Genomic DNA, 24,923 nt, shown 5'->3' on the forward strand with positions numbered 1-24,923 from the left:
CACTAAGATTCGATGATCCGTTCATCAAGTTAAAAATACCTCATTTTTTCTAATTTTCCGAATTAACCGTCCCCACACTCCCCCCCCCCCCCAGATACCCAAATCGGGGAAAAGACTATTTCTAATTTAATATGATTTGGTCCCGAATACGCCTGCCAAATTTCATCGTCCTAGCTGATCTGGAAATGCCCAAACTAGAAAAACCGCGACCGACAGATCGACAGAATTTGCGATCGCTATATGTCACTTGGTAAATACCAATTGTCATAAAAACCATTAAAGCAGTAAAAATTTGTAAATTAAGCAAGATTTACAACCGTAGTGCCATCTAGTTAGAAATGTCATCTCGATAGAGGCAACCAATAATTCTATTTTTGTTTTTTCAGCTATAATTTAGTATTTAATATTGCATGAGAGAGGACCCGAACATTTCCTTCGTATCTTCCTTTAGCGGAAGCATTACTGAAGCCACATCATTTACCCCCTACGTTGTGCCTGCGATGAGTTGAATTGCTGGAGTAAAGCAATGGTTGTGTTATATTCTCAATATAGACCTAACCCAATCTAGAAAGCAGTTTTTTGTTCCATTTTGCAAAACTCTATGTGCCCATATTGGAATGCACGATATCAAAAAGATTACCACAAAGGGGACCGGAAGAAAGGGGGCATCTATCCAGAGTGCACAAATCTTAATGCTCGAAATTTCAAATAAATAACGTAATTATTTTTGAAATTTTTATTCTTATTAAATAAAGTAGAGGGCGCATATAATAAATGGAAATATTCAACAAATTATTAATTAATTAATTAAACAAAAATTTCAAAATAATTAAATAATAATAATCAAATTAACATAATAATAATAAAACATAAATTATAAGTTAACTAACAAATTAAAAATATTTGTGTTAATAAATGAAGGTCTTGTTAAAATTTAGCCTAAAATTTTAGGGGACATGAGAAGGGGTAAATAAGGCCCCGGGGAAATTTTCACCGAACGCACAGGTAGGCTTTGGTATAAAGAATACAACATTACTCCATTCGTGGCCCCTCAGCCAGTATGTACAATAGGGGGCTGGGGCTAGCCATTTTGTGCTTTCGCACACCCTTCCTGTTTACCTTCCATAGATTTCTCTAGGTACCCATGTAGAGCTGAGTTGACTCTGGCTGGGCTTACCGAGTCATGCCACTGGCTACCGTTCTAAACCAAATAACCAGCGACACCAGGACTCAAGCCCTCGTCCTCGCGGATAAAGGATTTCAATTATAGGGGGCTAGCCACTCAGCTAGGAAAGCTCAAACTGCTGCACATAAATTATTAGAACCAAACATAGACAAAGCAGGCAACTTACAAACTTTATATAGCCCCAGGCAAAGCCACCGGGATGATGAAATGACACCATTAAATTTACTTCTCTTGCTTCAGCTGGTGAAAATCCCCACCCAAGAGTTCCACAAGCCCACCTAAAAAAAAAAATCAAATATAAACAATTTGCCCATCTTAGAAAAAAGAAATAGGTGGGGGTGGAAGGATAAAGATCCTCCGGACCCATTGTGGGCGCATAGGGTATCGAATCAACACTTCAGTTGATGGGTCTTTTTTACAGAGACAAGTCACAAGCTTGTTAACCAGCCTTGCTGCGGTGATGATCGAACCCTGGGCCCAATATTGCTGAACAGAGCATCAGTCCGTTGCGCTACAACAGAGTAATTTACTATGGGCATACATTTTCAAACAAAACTATTTTTAAACTAGTTTCTCTTGGTTCTTTTTATATTTTTACCCTAAATAAACAAAGAAACAAAAGAAAAATCGCTGAACCAAACCTAAGAAATAAGATGGAATCACATTCCACAATCACACTTTTTCTTACAGCTTATTGTTTCATATACAGTCTTTTCAAAAAGTAACTTAAACAATTATCAAACAATACCTGGGAAAAATAGCTGCGTATCTCCCTCAACTCTATAAGGCACCCGGATTTTTTTGGCCATGACATCATGGCCTTTAGTATCCATAATTTAAATTTGACAAACATATTATATATTTCTTATTCTTACACTTTCAAATTTAAATAAAAAACAAAATGCTCTCCAACATTAAATTTTGCTATATGCATTTTTCTTGTCTCTTCATTTCAAAAAAAAAATACTAAGTCTTTGCCCTTTCCTCTGATCTCGATGAACTGCGGCGTCTGAAAACTCAAGGGCTTCTTCCAGAAGTCAAAAACTATTAATAATACTTCACTGCTTATGCCTGCGTCAAAAAGAGTCTCTTAAGCTGTTCAGTTTGACTCCCATTAGACAATAGGTAAAATTTATCACTTTACAAAGTCATAATCATTTGATACATATTAAGTTTAAGCCAGTACAAAATACCCTGTATACGTTAGGGTGAATAACCGAAATCTGGTAAATATTGACATTTATTTCTTTTGCGTTTAAGATAAGCCAACAAACAATACGTTGTGTTTGTTAGTGATAAGTGTTAGCATTCATGTGTGGGAAAATGTGGAAACGTCAGAAGCAAGTTAAAATTCCCTTGGCGAATGATTGGCTTGAAAGTTATGCGGATAATTAAAGAGGCGGATTCGAGTACGGAAGGAGAGCGTAGATATGGAATGGATGAGTTAAAATTGAGTTTTAAAATGGAAATTTTTGATTTAATTGTTATAAAGTATAAATAGTTTTCAATTTTAAATATTATATAAATTTGAAGAAATGAAGTTAGCATTATGATAAAAGAACTTAAGCTATTTTTGATGGTTATGGTATGAATTTTGAGTAACCAAAAGGGTATGAAAAAGAATTTTGTAGTTTATTTAAGTTTTTTTTAAAGAGAATCAGGTATGGGAAGATTAGGAGGATGGAAGATGATGTATAGTTGGCTGAGAACAAGGTTTTAAGAAAAATATTTGTTAATGTATTATCAAAGCATTTTCACGGGTAAAGGGGTGCCCAATGGTGGAAGGGCACCCTGAAAAACCGAGAATGGTATTTTTTTGCGGTGTGGTAATCTATAGTAGCATAACTTGTTTTCATCACCTATCTTTGCCTACCAAAATGAAATAAAAATAAGAAGAAAAAAAAAATCAAAATTAAAAGACATTTTAAAATTAGTGAAGGTGACTTTTAAGGTTGAAATGTTTAGTGAATAAGACTACTATGTCACCGAGAGGAGAGGAGTTGGGATTAAAAAAAAAAATAGTTATATTCACCGGTGAATGTCCAAAATTCCCTTTTCTCTGATTCCCTTTTCATTTTTCGTAAAAAAAAATACCATTTTTGTTAAATAAGCATATGTGTGTACATTTTTCTCAACTAGCGTGTGGTTTATGTACAAATACTTAATCAGCAATCACACATAATTTGAAAAATATAAACCTCCCTAGTTTCAACAAATTTTAAGTTGGATTTAAACATGAATGATGGCTGGTGAGTGTAGTGAGCAATGTGTATTTTGTAAGTGTTGAAAGGTTAGGGTGATTTCTCAAGATAGCAATGGAGCACAGAAATAGACTTTTGTATTTTGTGTAATATTTTTGCTCATACAATGTGAAATAATAATAGCTGAGTTTTCATTTTGCATTACCGCGGCCCTAAGGCATTCAGAGTAATAAAAATTATTATTATTATAGATGGAAAGATGATATCTCCGTGTACAGAGGGTGAGGTGGGATTACTTTATGCTAGAAAAATTGAGGGCATAAATTTAGATGGAAGATAACAGGGAATGAAGCTCAGTTGGTGTATTACCCCAGCATACACCCTCCACCCCCGCCCCCCGGAAACCAAAGATACCAAATCATTAAAATTAAATATTTATTTCTGCTGGAAAGTATTCATGGCTTACCAGGCTGATGGCCGATACTACTGAATAATCTATCTTATTTATTGGTTTCATAAAGGCAACGAAGCTAGCAAGTTGCTATCCCATCACTTAGTGTCTGCAAGTCCTAAAATTAGCATGCTACCACCCCGAGTTTCGGTCTAAGCAAGCACCGACCGGGGTATGAAGTACTCTATTTTAAGCAGAACCTACCTTTGTCCGTCACCTTCTCTATGTACAACAACACTTCTACCAATAATATTAATGGCACCGTATAAAGGCATATTTGTATCATTCATACTTGAATGGTATTCATTCATTCCTGAAAGGGTGCCAAATTTGCCACTGATATCCCCAAGCTCATACTGGTCATTCGTGCCTTGATTTGGTGGCAGGGATCGACTCGTGTTTACATTATAAGGGTTATAATGACCATATAAGGTGTTATCATGACATGGAAACTGAAGCTCAGGTTGAACTGGGACCTTAAAATAAAATCATTGAAATAATTATAAAATACACCTTGAAATGACAATGAGGGAATATAGCTAGGGGGGGGGGGTAGCTTAAAGACAGACTCCAGGAAAAACATCCTTGCTTGCTTCGCACTCCCATCCCTCCACACTTAGTTTTTTTAAGCCTTTTAAGTAAAGGGAAAGGTTTTGTTTTTTTTAAACTTTACTTACCACAAAATAAGCAAAACACGATTATGCTAGCTTTAGCAAAAATTTCGTTAAAACAATTAAGACAATATAAATTTGACTTGCAATAAATACAAAATTTCGATAATTTATCAAAGATGCATAACAAAAATTAAGTTGAGATTGAATAAGCCTTCCTGCAGCTTTCCACAATCATCTGATAAATATGAATAGACATAACAATACACGTGATACACATCGTTCTTCACTAAGTCAGCATGGCTGGATTGACTAAGATAAATGTTGAAATATAGAAAATAAATCAAAATTCACAAAAAGACAACCACGTCATTCTCAAAATGTGCTTCAGACTCAGGGATATAAATAACATGGAAGGAATTTTCGATGTAATATCTGCAATTAAATATTTTTCCCAAGACCATACTGTCTTTCTATGACGAACAAGTAAACGTTCAAAGTAGGATAAGTCCATTTATTAGACAGTGAAAAAATATACAAATATTCTGGACACATCCAGCGATCGTCATCGCTTATCGTCATCGGCAGCGATTGATCGATCAAGTATATCTTCCGATGACGATCGCTACATGTGTGGTCAAAATAACCAGACTTTTGTATCTGCTTTCACTGTCTAATAAATGGACTTATCCCCATTTGAACGTTTATTTCTTCAACATGGAAAGAATTATTACAATACTACGCCCAAATCACATAATTTTAAAAACATCCCTCTATTGATGTTTCTAATACCCATTTTAATATTTTACGTTAATAACTACCAAATGGGGCATATAACTGGAAATAAAAGATTTTTTTGTACCTCACCGTAACTTGGTAAGATTAACAGGGTAACTGTCCTTTATTAACTACTTTTTGTCAGGTTTATTGTCCAAAATATACTGAGCATTAAAATCGAAAAGAGTAAAAACACATTACTTACTTTTAATTGTAAGATTAATATACATCCCGTTTAAAGAGGTACGCTAGCATTGGAGAAAACCCCGCGGGTATAGGTGGGGGGGGGTGAATACCCCAGTCAAAAAAACGTGAAAATTATATATAGTTACATGTCATGTTTGTGAAAGGGCATTTTCAACTTTACATGAAAGTTGCTATTGATTTTTCAGACGAACAAAAGACTCGAATTACTTTTAAAGATTTCACGATAGAGACTTATATGTTCAATGAATAGAAAACTGAGCCTACGAATGTTTCAGACTCTTACTTGATGTATATGGTAGCCACTTGTTTTTTTTGCTAGTCCTACCAAGTCGACATCTATAGTTGTTTTACTGAATTCAGACTCCTGGTATATTTCTATTTTTCCAGTAGTTTTTTCTGATCCTGGAATGCCATTAGGAAACCAATCCTTAACAACCGTTTTGTGTCTATATAGACGTACGATCCTGAAAAAAAAAATGATTCACTTTAATCTACTTTCTGGTATATCATAAAAGGATAGAACCTTCACCAAAGTTTTTATATCACCTAAATCCAATACCTCTTCATTATCTACAAAACCGAGGACAAAAGGGACTGGTGATTCAGGCACTTCACAATTATCACAGGAGTGCTGTTCTGCTATTAGAAACTTTTTTTAGTCTAATAACCATCATCATGCTAAGTAAATTGCTTCCATCTGCAATTGAAACAATATATATATATATATATATATATATATATATATATATATATATATATATATATATATATATACAAAAACGGTATTTTTTTTAATTAGACAGAGACAATAGAACGAAAACGTATTTACCCAGAAAGCTTTTTTTCGTCTAATAAACACCATCATGCTAAGTAATTTGCTTCGCGCAGACACCAGGCTGGTGCCTCTCATAAAAGGGTTTAACAGAAGGTTTCATAAAATCACCAGTTACTACCCCTTTTTTAAAAACAATATTGAAAACTTTCAGTAATTTATCTCTAATTTTGCAACCATCATATTTCAAAATTCATTTACCACGCCGTTAGCACCTGAGGCCTTATTATTTTGTATTTCTTTTAGTACTGTCTCCCGCTCCTGTTGAAATGAATCTTCATTCGCTTCTAAATCGTTCTGTCATAGCACAGTGGATAAATCTTTGCTTGGCAGGGCCTGGGGCTCAACAATGAGTACAACAGCCAATAAGGTAGAGAGCTGCCAAGATCATCATTTAAGGAGATGTGTAGCATTATAAATTAAGGAGAAACAGAGTGATTTCTGCAACAACGTGAACTCCAACCCTTTTACTGCGGTTTTTCAATAAGTAGGGGAGTAAATAAGGTAATTGTTAATTAAACGAAACACACTCAAGAATTAGGCGTAGGATAGATCTCAGAAAACCGGTTTGATAGCTACTAAGACAAGTAGCGGGTGATACAATGTAATGGTATTGGGTATGCATTGGCTTCACATCCAGAAGCATTAGCAGAAAGAAAAACAAGCTAAAAAATAAGCTTAAACAAAACATACGAAAAAAACATAGAAAATCTACGAATTTTGTGCCAAAACCGAACAGAAAAAATGAAGGGTAACTCATATTTAAACAAAAGTTTCCTTTTATTTTTATATAACGTTTGTGTGTTTTCTTTTGTATATATATTTTGTTTAAGCTAGATTTTTCTCCTGTTGATAAGGCATCTGAGTTTAAAGCCGAAATATTCGGACTTCTATAATTATTTTTATATAACAACGGTTTTAATTTTATTTCCATCGTCTTAATAAAATAATTTATCAGAATTTTATACAGATTTTCGTTTCAATTATAAGTAAGGCAGTGATGAAGCCTATAGCAAAAATATGCAGTGAATAAATATTAGAGGGTGTAAATATGTTTTCCAGCTACGCTGAAATTTCATTTCGAATGAAATCTCATTTTCATTAGCCCTTATATAGCCCTCATAACCGTTCATATCCATATCCCTATTTGGAACAGTCATTATAACCCTGTTGGTGAATTTATCGAATAAAATTACAGGCCGGCTGAAAGTTTTCAATGAATATATGCTATCCAGCGCTAGATCAGAAAGTCACTCTAGAAAGAGTGACTTTCGTGATTATCGAGGCATTAGTCTACTCCATGTACAAATTAGCTAGTAATGTGACACTTTTTAGACTGAAAGATGCTGTAGACAAAGTTTTAAGAGAAGAACAACGCAGTTTTAGAAAAGGTATATTAAACGTAAAAGGTTTTAGAAAAGGTATAAGGAGGATTTGTCGACCAAATTTTTACTCTTGGGTAAATTATTGAGAAGTGTGTTCGTTGTCAAACACCTATGGTCCACAGTTTTATAGATTATGAGCAAGCGTTTGATTATGTTGATAGAAGAGCTTTAGCAAAGGTCTTTTCCTTATAGAGTATAAAAGACAAATACATTAAGGTGATTAGTGCTATGTACGAGAATAACACTGCTGCGATTAAGGTAGGAAATGAGGTTAGCAACTGGTTTTGCATTACATCAGGAGTTAAGCAGGGTTGTTTTATAAGTCCCTTTATGTGGATCATTTTAATGGGCTTTGTCTTAAGGAGCACAGGATAGGCAGTGGGAGACCACGGAATCAAATGAGGAGGAAAACTCTCTTGGAATTAAGATTATGTTGATGATTTAAGCATCCTAGATGAAAGTGTGAGCAAAATGAATGAACTTTAGAGGTTTTGCGAGTTCAGGATGCTAGAATAGGTTTGAAAATTAATGTTAAGAAGACTAAGTAACTAAGGCTAGGACTAAGTGAATATGAAGAGCAGACGTTGGGCAACGAAAAGATTGATTAGGTGAGCAGCTTCACCTACCTTGGTAGTACTATTAGTAAAGACGGTGGGAGCAGTGAAGATGTTAAAAGTAGAATAGCGAAACTCAGGATGTTAAAAAAAAGTTTGGAAGAATAGGAAGATAAGTCTGCGAACCAGGATTAGAATATTGGAAGGTACAGTGATGACAGTGGCCAAATACGCCTCTGAAGCATGGGCGCTCCGAAAAGCGGATGAAGATTTACTAGATGTTTTCCAGAGAAATTGCCTACGGATTGTTCTGGGTACCTGACTGACTGACTGTATTTCAAACAGTAGGCTGTACGAAAAATTGGGTTTAATCCCGCTTTCTAAGGCTATAATAAAAGAAAGGTTGAGATGGCTAGGGCACGCTCTGCGGATAAAGGATGACAGAGTGCCGAAGATTGTCCTTTTTGGCGAACCGTCTAGGGCAAAACGGAAAGCAGGTCATCCTCGGCTGAAGTTGAAGATGTCATAAAGAAAGATTTAAAGGAAATGGATTTAAAGTTCCTGTGATGGTATAAAGAGGGAGGCTTTAAATAGATTGGGATGGAGGAGGAGTGTTCGTCGCTGTGTTGGCCTCAGACGGCTTGGTGCTGCGGTGAGTTGTTAGTAGTAGTAATATATTTGCCCGTAAAACCCGAAAAGGTTAGCTTCGCTCCCATTCTTACGATTGAAATGCTATTTGACTTTATTTCTGCCCACTTTCGGCTTAGTTGAAGCTCTTTAGTGTTCTTTGAAAAAATTGTATTGTGGAGAAATTTTTTTAAATCAATAATAGAAGAAAAGGTGGCATCAGGATTATAGGCCGAAGTTCATGCTGACTCAAGATTCTAAAGCTTAGGATTTCCTCTTCTCACTTCAACTTTCTCTATTGGGATCTTGAAAAAGCCAAGTCTAACTTTGACTCCTGAATATTTGCTTCAAAATTCAGACAATTGCAGCTTTCTATTACATTCAAGTGGTCAGAGTATTTATATAGAATATTTATCATCAGTAGATTGCTTAAAGTTGTATTCACAGGTTTTTAATCGTTCTTATCGTTAATTAGTATTCCTTATAATTTCTTTTTGTCAAAAGCAACGTATTTACAAAAATTTAAGTAGTTTTATTTCATGCCTTCTTAGGATATAATAATTTTGTATTGTTTTAACCATTTGTTATTTTATTCGGTGATTTTCTCTAGGGAAAAAAATTCCCTAGAGATAGTGACGAATCACTTGAAGTGGCAACCCTAATTTTCTTTCCTAAATCGGTATTCAAAGCAGCTAAAAGGTTTTGTTTCCAATTAGACAGATTAGCTGGATGGCGACATGAATTTAGCTTTTTCGCTCGACAAAAATTATCGCCGAAGTAAGCTAAGTTTACTTCTGAAGAGGCATACTTACTGAGCACAGGCAAGCCTGTTTCCTCTTTGAGCTGGTGACTGATCATCTTGAAGTACCAAACTCCTCCCAATAATTGATCGAGAACCACTGAGAGGCAAGTTAAGATCTGTGAAAAACCTCCGCGTTGACGGTATGCTTTTTACGCTTCCAGCTATGACAAGAGTGGAATGCCTTAGGTTGAGATCACCAACCATACAGGGTAGCGGATTATTACTGGAGCATTGTGAATAATAAATCTTTTCTAAGACAGGGACCTAAAATATGAAATAGCAACTGAACGGTAGATTCTGAAATACAATATGCCTTTTCTATGACAGGGATCTTTTCTAAGATTCAGAATCTTTTCTAAGACAGGGAACTAAGAGATTATATAGCAACTGAGCGGTAGATTCTCAAATACAATATGCCCAAGTTGCTAAAATAAAAAAGAAGGCTTAAGAGTTTTGACAAATATCATGGATATGATAATGGAGGTAATGGAGAGAGAACAGGGTGAAATTAAGCATTTTCATAATTATCTTTAAACAAATGTTCCCGAGGGAGGGGGGAGGTATCGGAATTTTTTCTGAACTTGAGACAAATATTTGAGTCCAAAATGGTTAAGACAAAGACTTGAAAGAAGAAAAGCATCTAAAAACAGAAGTTTAAAACATAATGAGAAACTTCACAAAGACAATATTCTCACCTTTCAAAGAATTAGAAAATAAAACGGACGGTTTAGCAAATTAATCAACAATCAAAAGTTTTTGTAATTCAGACTAAACGAGAGTGAACAGAAAAGGGTATTGGCATACTTCTTAGAAAAAGTATTAAACGAAATGACTTGCTTTAGGGGGTAGGTATCACAACTTTCTTTTTATTTATGAGAAAACTTGCGAGTAAAAAAGGCTATATCAATGTAAAAATATATATCTTTTATTCACGTTTCTTGTATGAACATTTTTTAGGACATTGATAACTAAGAAACAACGATAAATCCGTAGTTTTATATTAAAATAGGCGATATTAATGTAAAAAAGATGAATCTTTCATTCACGTTTCTTTTACGAGCGTTTTTTTAGGATATTGACGACTAAGAGACAAAAATAAACCCGTAGTTTTATATTATTCCTTTAACAAGGAAAAAAAAATCAGAATTGATTTTTTTTTTCTTGAAAGCAGAAACAGAGTCTTGCCAAAAGTACTGTACAACAACATAGGACCTTGCCTCCAGTTTTAATAATATAATAGTTAACATGAATTATAATTAACAGTCATGATGAAATTTAAATTAATAAATTATTTTATATTAAAGCAATTATTTTATCAATAATTATATTAACCAATACAATTTATATGCGTAATTATTATGGTTAATCAAAATTGTTAATTATAATAATTTAACCAAAAATATGATAGATTAATCTAGTTAATTGATACATTAATACACTATTTTAGTTAGTAAAAAATATACCATCAAATCTCAGAGCTGAGCGCGAACTAGCAGTTGGAAGAGCTACTAGCTACTAGAAGTAGCTAGCCGGTGGTCAAAGAATCTGGTACATGTCCAACCTGGAGCCATTTAGATACTGGAGAATTTGGGCAGATACTGGGATCGAGACTAGTTGTCAATCGTCAAATCGTCAAACCATCAACTCTGGACAGCCCCATCTGGAGTCAAACAGCTCCATATCTCAGAAGTCATAATTATCCAAGGACTTTCAAAGTTAACTTCGATATATTTTAAAGGTCAGGCAATGTGAAAAAGCTAGTAGTGATACCATCCTCAAAAGAGCTGGAAACCAACCATCTATATCAAATATCATCAAATACAAGCAATTCCTGTAGTCTGGCTCCTTAATACGACTACAAGACAACACAGTATCATAGTAGTGCCTTAATTATTTTCTGTTACCTCAAGTAGGTAGCCAGTGGTGAAAGAAAATCTTCTTTTTCTTTGAAAAGAAGAAAGCACCATATCTCGACAATTACAATTATCCAGAGACTTTCATTGTTAAACAAACCTATAAGTAAGTATTGAATGATTAAAAGTAGTTCAGTAATATATCACTTACACTGTAAGGGTTATAAACTGGTCCTGCACTTTTACACCTTTCCTGCCAGTCGTGATAGTCTTCATTCGGAATGTCGTTGTGAACATGAAATTGGTGGTTAAACGTGTCATTCATCGCTCCATCGCTGTAAAAGAGGTACTATTGAATACACTACCCAGGTAAAGATGGCCTGATCGTCAGTAGGGGTACCAAAAGGACATATGTCCATAATTGAAAATTTTTAGAAGAGCAGAATAAAAAACCTCAAAACTTTTATTTCACCTCCGATAACCGTGAAACAACAAGAGCTAAGAGCTCATATGGCTTGAGCTCTAGCAAAATTCTAAGAATCAATAGATTGCTTTAAAAGGAAAATCAGAGGCTTAATGCCGGTCGGGATTTAAAATAAGAGCTCTGAGTCACGAGGTCCTTCTAAATATTAAAATTCATTAAGATCCAATCACCCACTCGTAAGTTAAAAATATCTCAATTTTTCTAATTTTTCCTCTCCCTTCAGCCCTCCAGACGGTCAAATCGGGGAAAACGACCTTATCAAGTCAATTTGTGCAGATCCCTGACACGCCTACCAATTTTCATCGTCCTAGAACGTCGAGAAGCACTAAACTTGCCAGAGCACTGAACCCCACCAGCTAACTCCACCAAAGACAGCGGATCCAGCCCGGTTACGTCAATCACGTATCTACGACATTTATAAGCGTTTTCCAAGATTTCCGGTTTCCCCCTCCAACTCCCCCCAATTTCAAAAGATCTGGTCGGGATTTGAAATAAGAGCTCTGAGACAGGAGTTCCTTCTAAATATCAAGTTTCATTAAGATCCGGTCACCCGTTCTTAAGTTAAAAATACCTCAATTTTTCAGACTTTTCCAAATTAACAGCCCCCAGCTCCCTCAAAGAGAACGGATCCTTACCAATTATTTCAATCTCGTATTTAAAACTTGTGCTTATTCTTCCCATCAAGTTTCATCCCGATCTCTCCACTCTAAGGGTTTTCCAAGAATTACGGTTTCCAAGATTTCTGTTTCCAACCTCCAACCCTCTATGTCCCCGGATCCGATTCGAATTGAAAATGGAGCATCTGAGACATAAGATTCTTCTATACATCAGATTTCATTAGGATCCGATCGTCCATTCGTAAGACTTTTCATTAAAATACGATCACTCTTTCGTAATTCAAAAATAACTGATTTTTTTCTATTTTTTTAGAATTAACCCCCCCCCCCCCAGATCCCCCAAAGAGAGCGGATCCGTTCCGGTTATATCAATCACGTATCTAGGACTTCTGTTCATTTTTCCCACCAAGCTTCATCGCGATTCCTCAACTCTAAGCGTTTTCCAAGATTTTAGGTTCCCCCCTCAATTCCCCCCAATGTCACCGGATCCAGTCGGGATTTAAAATAAGAGCTCTGAGACACGACATTCTTCCGAACTTCAAATTTCATTAAGATCCGATCACTTCTTCGTAAGTTAAAAATACCTCATTTTTTCAAATTTTTCAGAATTACCCCCCCCCCAAGATCCCCCAAAGAGAGCGGATCCCTTCCGATTATATCAATCGCGTATCTAGGACTTCTGCTTATTTTTCCACCAAGTTTCATCCCAATCCCTCCATTCTAAACGTTTTCCAAGATTTTAGGTCCCCCCAACTCCCCCCAATGTCACCGGATCTGATCGGAATTTAAAATAAGAGCTCTGAGACACGATATCCTTTCAAACATCAAATTTCAGTAAGATCCCATCACCCGTTCGTAAGTTAAAAATACTTCATTTTATCTATTTTTTCCGAATTAACCGACCCCCTACTACCACCCCCCCCCCCAGATGGTCAAATCACGAAATCGACTATTTCTAATTTAATCTGGTTGGTCCCCGATATGCCTGCCAAATTTCATCGTCCTAGCTTACCTGGAAGTACCTAAAGTAGCAAAACCGGGACAGACAGACCGACAGAATTTGCGATCGCTATATGTCACTTGGTTAATACCAAGTGCCATAAAGATCGATATGTAAAATCAATACATATAAAAAAAAGTTCAATAAAAAAGTTGGAAATTGGAAGGAAAAAAAATTGAGAGGTTTTTTCTGCTGTTCTGAAAATTTATAATTATGGATGTACGTCCTGTTGATACCCAACTGACGATATATAACACAAGAACATACACATATTTGACATTCATCGGAGGTCATTGAAAGTACAGATGCCAAAAAGAAGAGCAACTCTGAAGGAATTGGAATAAAGAGCATGTTCTATATATATACATAAATAATACTAACGAATGATCAAAAAATAAAGAAAACGACCAGGTATTTTTTTCATACATCCACAGCAATTGAAACAAAATATAACTGAAATTATGGCACTTCCTTAAATAGTGGTACTCGTTAACCCTATATACATGAATTTAGTAAAAATAATTAAAGCAATCAAAGTGATCCTGTTAACATGAAACATACAAGGCATGCTACCAAACAAGGAATCATTTCACCAAGGATGTTTTTTAAATATTATTAAAACGTGACAAAAGGCAATCTAAAATAATAATAAAATTAACATAGCATGCAATTGAACTTGAAAGTACAAACAATTTTAGGTTGGCTGATAACCTTTTATGCCAGTCTTAGCTGAAATTTTACTAATGATGAATCGAAGACTCTTTTACGTTTGACTTTTAGTTGCTTTTCGTCCATGAGTCTCTTATAATTTTCTATTCTATTTTTACTCTTTTTTTCCGTTTCTGTAATGACGGATACTGCTCTTGTAGCTGATTAAACAAAATAAAACAAGTTTTTTTAACTGAAAGCAAGGAGCAATATTAAAACTTAAAACGAACAGAAATTACTCCGTACATGAAAGGGGCTGTTCCCTCCTCAACACCTCGCTCTTTACGCTAAAGTTTGACTCTCTCTCAACTCTACTTTTTAAAACAGTATAAAACTTTATTGTAAAGAGTGGGGCGTTGAGGAGGGAACAGCCCCTTTCATATACGGATAATTTCTGTTCGTTTTAAGTTTTAATATCGCTCCTTACTTTCAGTTACAAAAAAACTTTTTTTAAATTTAATTTCTGAACGTTTTTTAATTAATGCATGTTTTGATTTTGGCTCTCCGCATATGAATAATTAAAACAAATTTGCATATTAATTTATTCTTATGGCTAAATGGCTTTCTTATAGTTTTGATCGGACGATTTCGAGAAAAAAAGAGCGAGGGAGTAGGCCTAGTTACCCTTCAATTTTTTGGTTATTTAAAAGGCAACTAAAACTTTTAACTTTTTACGAACGTTTTATTAGTAAAAATATACGTAACTTACGAAATAGCTTACATAACGAACTTCTATATTCATATGTTTTTATCACGTATATAAGGGGGTTCCTCCTTATCAATACCTCGCTCTTTACACTAAAGCTAAAATTTTGTCACAATTCCTTAAGAATGACCCCTGGATCATAAAGGCCGTAGAATAAATAGTTGAAATTAATAAAATCACTAAAACGTAAAGAGCGAGGTATTAAGAGGAGGTGAACCCCTCATATGCGTAAGAATTTCTGTTCGTTTTAAATTTTATTGTTGTTCCTTACTTTAAGTTGAAAAAACTTTTTCATATTTATTTTTTCATTGTTCTTTAAAAAAAATGCTACAGAATTCTGCGTCCCCTTCATGTAAATTTTCTTTCCCAATGACAAATTTCTCCATAGAAAGTTCCCCCCGCATAGCCCCCTCCCCTCAACCCCCCCCCAGCCAAAAAAATCCCCTGAAAGCGTTTGTACACTTCCCAATAACCATTACTATATGTAAACACTGGTCAAGGCTTGTAACTAGCAGCCCCTCCCACGGGGACTGTAGGGGAGTAAGTCGTCCCCAAAGACATAGCTATTAGGTTTTTCGACTATGCTGAATAAAATGGCTATCTCAGAATTTTGATCCGGTGACTTTGGGAAAAAATGAGCGTGGAAGGGGGCCTAGATGCCCTCCAATTTTTTAGTCACTTAAAAAGGGCACTAGAACTTTCAATTTCCGTTAGAAAGAGCCCTCTCACAACATTCTAGGACCACTGGGTCGATACGATCAATCCTGGGAAAAAACAAAAAACGAAAAAAAAAATTAAATAAACACGCATCCGTAATCTGTCTTTTGGCGAAAAATGCAAAATTCCACATTTTTGTAGATAGGAGCTTGAAATTTCTGCTGTAGGGTTATCTGATACGCTGAATTTGATGGTATGATATTCGTTAAGATTCTATGACTTTTAAGGGATGTTTCCCGCTGTTTTCTAAAATAAGGCAAATTTTCTGACGCTCGTAGCTTTTGATGAGTAAGTCTAAACTTAATAAAACTTATACATTTAAAATCAGCATTAAAATGCAATTCTTTTGATGTAACTATTGTTATAAAAATTTCGTTTTTTTAGAGTTTTGGTTACTATTGCGCCGGGTCGCTCCTTACTACAGTTTGTTACCACGAACTGTTTGATATATTCACTTAAGCCTCGTATTGATTGACATCATTCACCCTGCCAGGAGCAGGTCTGGCTTTGAAAGAATAGCCAATAATAAACTTCGAAATTTTCGAGTGCTGTTCAGCCGGCTATTCAAAAATAATCTACCTGCAAAAAATGCTGCTTATAGGGTGAATGATGTCAACCAAGACAAGGCTTTAGCTCTTGTTTTAATCACTCTCTTCTCTGAGAGCTCCTATTCCGCATAATTTCCTCTTTTTACAATAGATAGATAGTTTAGTAGTTGTTATTACTTATTCCAGTAACGTACTAAGAAACACAGCCTATATAAACACCAGTTGCGCGGAGTCGTATCTTGCCCATAGAAGGATTTCAACACACATCTTTAGACTAGGCGTTAACCTCCGGCGCTCCCACAGCCAATCAGCATAGAAAGATCTTGGCTCTATCCCGGTAGTGAAAACAGAAATTTCTGTTATGACCGCCGTTAATTCTGGCATTAACCCCCCCCCCTATTAGGATTGTATAAAAATGATGTTAGTTCATTTGTTAATAGATATGTCTATCTATTATCCACTCATGCGTTCTATATAGGCTGTGGAATCAGGTTTCCAACTATGAGAGTGTCCGGCGTTAACCTCTAGCGCTCCCACAGCAAATCAGCGTGGAAAGATCTTGGCTCTATTCCGGGATTGAAAACAGAAATTTCTGTTGTGACCGCTGTTAATTCTGGCATTAGCCCCCCCCCCCCTATTAGGATTGTATAAAAATGATGTTATTTCATTTGTTAATAGATATATATATATCTATTATCCGTTCATGCGTTCTATATAGGCTCTGGAATCTAATTTCCAACTACGAGAGTGTCTGGCGTTAACCTCCAGCGCTCCCACAGCCAATCAGCGTGGAAAGATCTTGGCTCTATTCCGGGATTGAAAACAGAAATTTCTGTTGTGACCGCCGTTAATTCTGGCATTAACCCCCCCCCCCCCCCCCCCTATTAGGATTGTATAAAAATGATGTTAGTTCATTTGTTAATAGATATGTCTATCTATTATCCATTCATGCGTTCTATATAGGCAGTGGAATCAGGTTTCCAACTATGAGAGTGTCCGGCGTTAACCTCTAGCGCTCCCACAGCAAATCAGCGTGGAAAGATCTTGGCAACAGAAAACAGAAATTTCTGTTGTGACCGCCGTTAATTCTGGCATTAACCCCCCCCCCCCCTATTAGGATTGTATAAAAATGATGTTATTTCATTTGTTAATAGATATGTCTATCTATTATTCGTTCATGCGTTCCATATAGGCTCTGGAATCCAATTTCCAACTACGAGAGTGTCTGGCGTTAACCTCCAGCGCTCCCACAGCCAATCAGCGTGGAAAGATCTTGGCTCTATTCCGGGATTGAAAACAGAAATTTCTGTTGTGACCGCCGTTAATTCTGGCATTAACCCCCCCCCCCCCCCCTATTAGGATTGTATAAAAATGATAATAGTTCATTTGTTAATAGATTAATGTCGCGACAATAGCTATGTGTTGCTTTTGAAAAATGTTTGCACAACTGGTGTCTATATAGGCTGTGCTGAGAAACTTCAGACAAGAAAGCAGCTCAGACGACAAACATATTGATATTCTACCTATACAGAAGAGATTCCACAAAAATTGAAGTTTCTGAGAGTTCATCATCACTTCGTTGTCTGAATATAATTCTTCCAGATAAAGGATACAGAAATGTCGCTGCGGCAGTTATGAAATTCACTCCTATTGGCTCAATATTGGCGCATGTCCATCTCCCACCGTCTGATGCGTAATGGACTACGATCGATCTCCCTGAAGATAGAGAAAAAGTTAAAATACAAAAAAAAAGGTTCTGTGTTTTTGTAATCTCACTCCTAGGGGTACCAAATCATAAAAATGTGGAGGGGGTGTTATTCAATTTTCTTTTTCATGAGAGTTTAAAAAATAGTATTTCCCACGATCTAGGGGAAGGGCAATTTGTTTTGTCAAGTTTCCAATGAAAATACAAAAAAAGGTGTTTTCAGGTATTTTAGGCGAAATGGGCAATAAAACCTAGGGGAAGGGCAATCGCCCCTATCTCCTATTTGGCACCCCTTTTCATTCCAGCCTCATCTATTTTGTGCCATGTGCTTCTATTTTTTCTGCTCCAAAATGCGGCTTTAGCCACCAAATTCGGCCAGTATTTTTATACTTATGGGAATATCTGTGTACTCAAATGTTTGTGTGTACTTTTGTTTTGCTGATATTGTTTTGTTTGTTTTATTGTACTTTTTTGTGAATAAATACTTACTTATCTTAAAAATCTGAGGCATCCCATGGCATTCCAAGCACTTTTAATAAATAGCAAACTTCAACAAAAAAGTTCCATTTGCTATGAATCTAGGGATTTTTATTTGATTAGGACAATATTCCGCTGGCTGATTTCAAACGCGACAGCAGTTTTCTCTATCAAGTTTCTTTCCTGGTGAGAAATGTTACAAGACTCAGTTACTACTTTACATAGACTTATTCCCCCTGACTGAAAAAAGTTAAAATGCAAAAATAAATTTCTATTTTTGTTATCTCACTCCCAGGAGAACCAAATCACAAAAATTTAGAGGGGGGGGGGAGTATTCAATGTTTTTTTTAACGAAAGTTTTAAAGATAGTATTTCCCACGATCTAGGGGGAGGGCAAATTTGTTTTGTCAATTTCTCCTGGAAAGAACTAGAGATATTAATATATGAGAACTGATTCTTAAAATATACTGAATATTTAATAAATAATTATGTTAGTTCCTGGAAACTCAGCAATGCAAGAGAAACTATTCGCCCTCACTTTTTAGCCCCTGACCTGTGAAAGCCTATGAAAGCCTCACAAATACAAATTGTTCTTATTTTCGTACTGACTTTAATGACTTTATATGCAACGTCAGTCCTTCTCTTTCGGGAATGCTTTCTCAGAGATTGTACAAAAATATTATTTTGGAATTAAAAACCATTTTATATTTCAATTCAACGGCAATTAAGTAGCACACAAATTATATAAGATGTGATACTCTAGCGTTGCCTGCAGTAAAGGATCCACAAGGCCTCGATGTATTATTTATTTGTTATGTATTTATTTGTTGTTGCTTTTTTCATAGCCAATTTGTACAGAAGGAATGGTCGTAAAAACTTGGAAATGGCTTATTCGAATGCTTTTTTTATGATTCAAAAAGGATCGGAGAGGAACCAGTTCTCCTTCCACACCCTTTTTAGATGTCCATCCCCAAAAACATCCGATCGAAATTTTGAGACAGCTATTTGGTTCAAAATAGTGGAACGGTCAAATAACTATGCTTAAGAGGATGACACGGCCTACACAGCCTTTGGGGCAAGAGCTGTAAGTTATTCAAGCCACCCATTTTTTATTACATATAAGGTAAGTTTTTGGTCAAGTTCTTGTAACTCCCCCTTTACAGAACATAAAATACCCCCCACTCCCCTGGGTATTTCCTGCGGGGATAAACGCCTAGAACCCCCATGGCTGTGGTTATACCCCCGTTTTACACCCGGGGCTGCACATCTCCTGTTTTTTATGGTCTTCCTAAAATTTATAAGTCCGGTAATCAACTGCGACCTATTGTTTCCTCAATTAGTTCTCCTACAGCAAAAATATTAAAATTATTATCAGTTGTATTTCGCCCACTATTTCAGGCTCAAAAATTCTATATAAAAAATTCCCCTGATCTTGTCTCCAAGGTATAGCAAATTTCTGTTAAACCAAATACAAGAATGGGCAGTGTTGATGGATTCAATGTATACCAATTGTGATCCCCAAAAGGCCGAACTCATTTTGGAGCATAAGCTCAGTTCTAACCCATCTATATCAGAAAAATCTACACTTTCGAATCAGATACTTCTGTCACTTACAGCGCTATGATACAGAAATTCTTTTTATTTCCATTCTAGTGGCATTCTTTTATAAACAGAAATATGGACTTACAATGGATGCCCCTCTATCGCGAATAGAGGCTGATATCTTCATGGATGATCTTAGAGAAAGGGCCATTTCACAAAGTTTTGTAAACCTGAATTGTGGGTTCGTTTTAAAGATAACATTTTTTATTTATGGTAGCATGGTAAAGAAACTTTGGGGTCTTTCCTTCTTAACTGCTTGGATCCAAAACTCAAATTTTCTCAGGATCATAGGTAGATAGGCGTATTCCTTTATTGGATGTTCTGGTACACTGAAATTATACATGTTTCGAGTTTTTGGTCAATAGAAAACCTACGCATAGTGACCCTTACTTAAATTATTCCTCTAATCATTCTCCTGCTGTGAAAAAGGAGTAGTCACTTCTCTAGTTAACAGAGCTTTGCAAGTTTGTTCTCCACGTTTCCTGGATTCAGAGCTTGACCACCTTAGGGATGTTTTATTTGGGAAAGGTTATTCAATTAGTTTAATAATTTCTGTAATTGAAAAATGTATTAAAAAGTTATCAGATAGTGACACAGTTAACACATATCAAAGAGAAAATTCTCTTTACCTTGGTCTCCCGTACGTAAAAAGGATTTCAGAAGACATTTCCAAAGATCTAAAGAAAAATAACATTTGCACTTATTATAGACTCAGTAAAACTATATGTTCCCAAATTTATCAAGGTAAAGACGATATCCCAAAAGGTGAAAACCCTGGTGTCTAAGAATTCCATACTCGTGCGGTCTTTGGTTCATCGGAATAACTGACCAACGGCTTACAGATAGATTAACTCAGTACTCCCACCTCAATTAATAACACCCTTAAAAAGCGAAAAAAGACAGGAAATTTTGACTCTGCCAGGGGAGAACACATCTTTGATCACCTAGAACAGACTATTTTATTTAACCAAGCTAGCTTAATTTGACATGACAAAGGTATTGTCCATCACAACAGGGAAGCTGTTGAAATTTTTAAATACCAACATTTAGGTCTACCTATGAACAGAGATTCCGGTGATTTAAGAATAAATGAGTCATATTTCAGATTCTTCGAAAGAGAAGCCAATACTTTAGTAATTCCCGAAATAAACCTTGGAACAACTTCCCAATCATATAATTAAACACGTCAGCAATCTTTTAGGTCTCAAAGGGCGTCTGCAAGGAAGGCAATTATTAAAATCAGAAATCAGATGACATAGTTCTCAAACTTGTTTATTTGCTAATTCGTTTTGTTTTGATTGAATGAATGTTTTCTTTTATTTCTCAGTTGTTCGCTAGTATCCGTCGATTGCAGTTCATAATTTTCGGGTATTTGTGCTAATCGAGGATATTGGCGAATGACTCGCTTTATTGTTGTTAGGTATTTGGTTTTATTCCTTATAATTTTTGACCTTTGTTGAATTTTATTCAACTTCTAATATTTTTTGCTTTTTTCATTGGTTTTTTGCTGTTTTTTTTTTTGTTTTTTCACATTGACTTTCCGCATTTATTTTGTTGTTTTCTTTCTTCGACACTTTCCTTGAGTATATTATTTTTTTTTGCGCTGAAGAAGAGTGGCGGTTGTCCTCTCGAAATATTCGCTTTGTTCGTTTATTCAGTATTCTCGTTTAGTCTTAAAAAATCCCATTTTTGATCTTTCCATTTTTACAATTGTGCATTCTGGTCATCAAAAGGGCATATCTGCAGTTTATCTTTAATGGCTAGGACTATTAAGTTAAAACCTCCAGGAAATGTCAGTTGGGATGTTACAATAAGTTAAAAGACAGCATGGGCATGTTTTGATTTAGTGAATAGTTAAGAGTATTAAACTGAAACTTTCCAAGGATATTACGCTTAATCGAAAAAAAAATATGTGCATCCCAGTTGCCAAAAGGGCGTATCTATAATATTTCTGGAATGATTCATGGTATTAATCTAAAACTTTCGGGACATTTTGTTGTTAGGGATGTTGGACCAAAAAAAAGATGCAAGGTACATCTAGGCTGTCAAATTGGTGCGTGCCATCTATCAGGAGCATCAAGGGGATTAAGTCGAATTTATCAGGTAATGTTGAGGAGATTTTGAAACAAATAAAAAGACACTATTTGCATCCAATCTATGGAAATAGCGTAAGTGAGATTGAAATTAATCAAGAACGGCAGGGTATTCCATTCCAGCTTTTAGAGAATGTTTACAGGGGTGCTGAACCCAACCGAAAGACATTTTTGGGTCCAGGTTGTCTGAATGACACCTTTTCCTCATTATACCTCAAAATTTCATGTCAATGTCACAAATAAAAGAGTTTAAAGCTTCAGAAATGAGAGTGTTGAGCAATTCTTCTAATATATATATTCATTTTCTTACCCCATTTCAATTTATACGTAATGTTTTGAACTTTCTTTTACGAGTATTCCTTGGAATATACTATCTAGAAATCACTGTTGAATCAAAATTTTAAATCAAGAGCCGTTCCGAACTTTGATATCAAAGCTAACAAAATATATGCGATAATTATGTGCGATTTCATATGGAAAATTTATGCGATAACAGAGAAGATTCAGATTTCCTAATGCAACCTAAGAATGGAAATAAAAATCCAATATTTTAATTGATAAGCCGAGAGCCTGAATAACTTTAAAAAAAATATTCATAATATTAATCAATAATGAAACTTTCGCAATAAAAAAAAGCAGAAATTATTTAAAAAATGATTGCGAAACAAAAATTTTGCGAAGAAAAGTATAAAGCCACATTAAAACGTAAGATGAGCAGAAACAAAGTCCTATAATAACTCAGGCTTTAAACCACCGGAAATTGCTCTCTAAGTACGAATGAGGCTCAAAACTAACAGAACTTAAAATAAATAGTCACATCAATCACAAAAATAACAAAACTGATATAGATGACTGAATAAATGTTGAAGTGACTAAAAACTGAATAGATGAAACAAGTATAGAAGATAAGTTTGTAAACGAAGATAAGAATATTGGAAGCTGCAGTGAAGACAGTGATCAAGTATGGTTCTAAAACGTGGCTGTTCCAAAAGACCGAGAAGGATTTTTTTTTATATTTTCAAGAAAAAATCTCTAGGGATTGTTTTCAGTACCTGATTGTTTGAGTACTTGGATTTTGGGTACCCGACTGGCTGACGGTGAAATCAAATAGTAAGCTGTACGGAAAATATGGCTGTGTACTCTGTGTACTGGTGAAATCATGTGTACTCTGGCTGACGGTGAAATCAAATAGTAAGCTGTACGGAAAATATGGCTGTGTACTCTGTGTACTGGTGAAATCATGTGTACTCTGGCTGACGGTGAAATCAAATAGTAAGCTGTACGGAAAATATGGCTTGATCTGACTTTCTGGGGGCTAAAGTAAAAGAAAGGTTAAAATAGCTAGGAGATGTTTTGCAGGTGCAGGATGACAGAATACCAAAGATCTTCCTTGTTAGCCAGCCAGTTAGGGCCAAAGAAAAGGCAGGTCGTCCCCGAATGGGGTAAGAGTATGTCATAAGAAATCATTTAAGGAAAATTGGATATTCTTGGGATTGCATAAAGAGCGAAGTTTTGAATATATTGGGATGGAGGATGAGCGTGCCCAGTTGTGATGCTCTGGGTACCCGGCTTACTGACAGTATTTCAAACATAAGGCTATACGAAACGTGCGGTTCAATCCCACTTTCTAGGGCTATAATGAGAAAAAGTTTGAGATGGCTAGGACACGTTTTGCGAATGAAAGATGACAAATTACTGAAGATTGTCCTTTTCGGCCAACCGTCTATGGCTAAACGGAAGGTAAGTCGTCCGTGATTGGTGAGGTAAGATGTCATAAATATGTAAAGAAAATGGGAACTTCTTGGGATGGTGTAAAGAGGGCGGCTTTGTTTAGACTGGGATGGAGGAAGACCATGCACAGTTGTGTTGGCCTAAGGCAGCCTGGTGCTGCAGTGAGTTGTTAGTAGTACTAGTAATAATAATCAAAATTACAACTTTAAGATCATAATGACAACAAGTTCTCTAAACTGATCAATATTAGATTCTCACCTGAAATAGTATATGGGCCATAAAGGGGAAGAGATGGGTCATAATATGATTCAATTTTTTCATCCAGGCCTTGAAGGTTTCCAAATTTTCCACTTAAATCTCCAAGCTCATACATATCAGAAGACCCCTTTCCTGGAGGGGGAGAGTCTTGTGGATTCCATCCAAATGGATTGTAGTGTCCTTAAAAATAGAACAAGTTAAATTTGAACGTTATTATTATTTAAGTTTCTTAGCAGCTTGAGCCTCACTCGTTGCATTTTTTTTAGTTATCTGCTTAGCCTACCCAACGAAACAACGCCCAATCCATATTTAAATATGATCCAACTGCGAACGACTGGAAATACCCAAAAAGTACATCACGCAAAAGATGGAAGGACGTCATCCACGGTGGACACATTACCAGGAGCATCGACCGAAGGGAAGTTCCAACTGTCACCGAGGACAGGCCACTCTAAAGAGGGCAACTAAAAATATATTTTCAATATTAAATATATTTCAACAATCATAATTATAATAATATTCATGTCAAGCTCCAAATAAAAATTTCAGCCCCTCATCCGTAACATCTATAAAAAAAGATCTATCGTCTTTTGTTGTCGTTTTTTTTCTTTTTATTGTCAAATTGCATCTTTTAGGCTTGCAATCTATTTTTAAAACTGCATAAAAATTTTATTCTCAGTTTTTAAAGCTTCGGATTGGAGTCAATTTTTTTCAATAATAAAAAGAAAAACATTTTTAACGCAAAAGAACATACAAATATAAGCAACTTTTGCAGTAATCAATCTAGAAAT

At 35.6% G+C, this 24,923-nt stretch overlaps 1 protein-coding gene across 1 annotated transcript in view; it reads right to left on the reverse strand.

The window, feature by feature from the left end:
- The window catches only part of LOC136034475 (uncharacterized), a 99,444-nt gene that overhangs the window by 31,566 nt on the left and 42,955 nt on the right, over positions 1–24,923 (reverse strand). The window contains exons 7-13 of the mRNA XM_065715686.1: positions 24,133–24,312; positions 17,790–17,982; positions 11,698–11,821; positions 9,644–9,897; positions 5,717–5,897; positions 4,043–4,314; positions 1,353–1,464 (exon numbers count right to left, since the gene is read on the reverse strand). Coding sequence (XP_065571758.1) covers positions 1,353–1,464; positions 4,043–4,314; positions 5,717–5,897; positions 9,644–9,897; positions 11,698–11,821; positions 17,790–17,982; positions 24,133–24,312 — 1,316 coding nt within the window. The remainder of the gene's footprint in view (positions 1–1,352; positions 1,465–4,042; positions 4,315–5,716; positions 5,898–9,643; positions 9,898–11,697; positions 11,822–17,789; positions 17,983–24,132; positions 24,313–24,923) is intronic.

Source organism: Artemia franciscana, chromosome 13, assembly GCF_032884065.1.
Source record: "Artemia franciscana chromosome 13, ASM3288406v1, whole genome shotgun sequence".
Taxonomy (NCBI): domain Eukaryota; kingdom Metazoa; phylum Arthropoda; class Branchiopoda; order Anostraca; family Artemiidae; genus Artemia; species Artemia franciscana.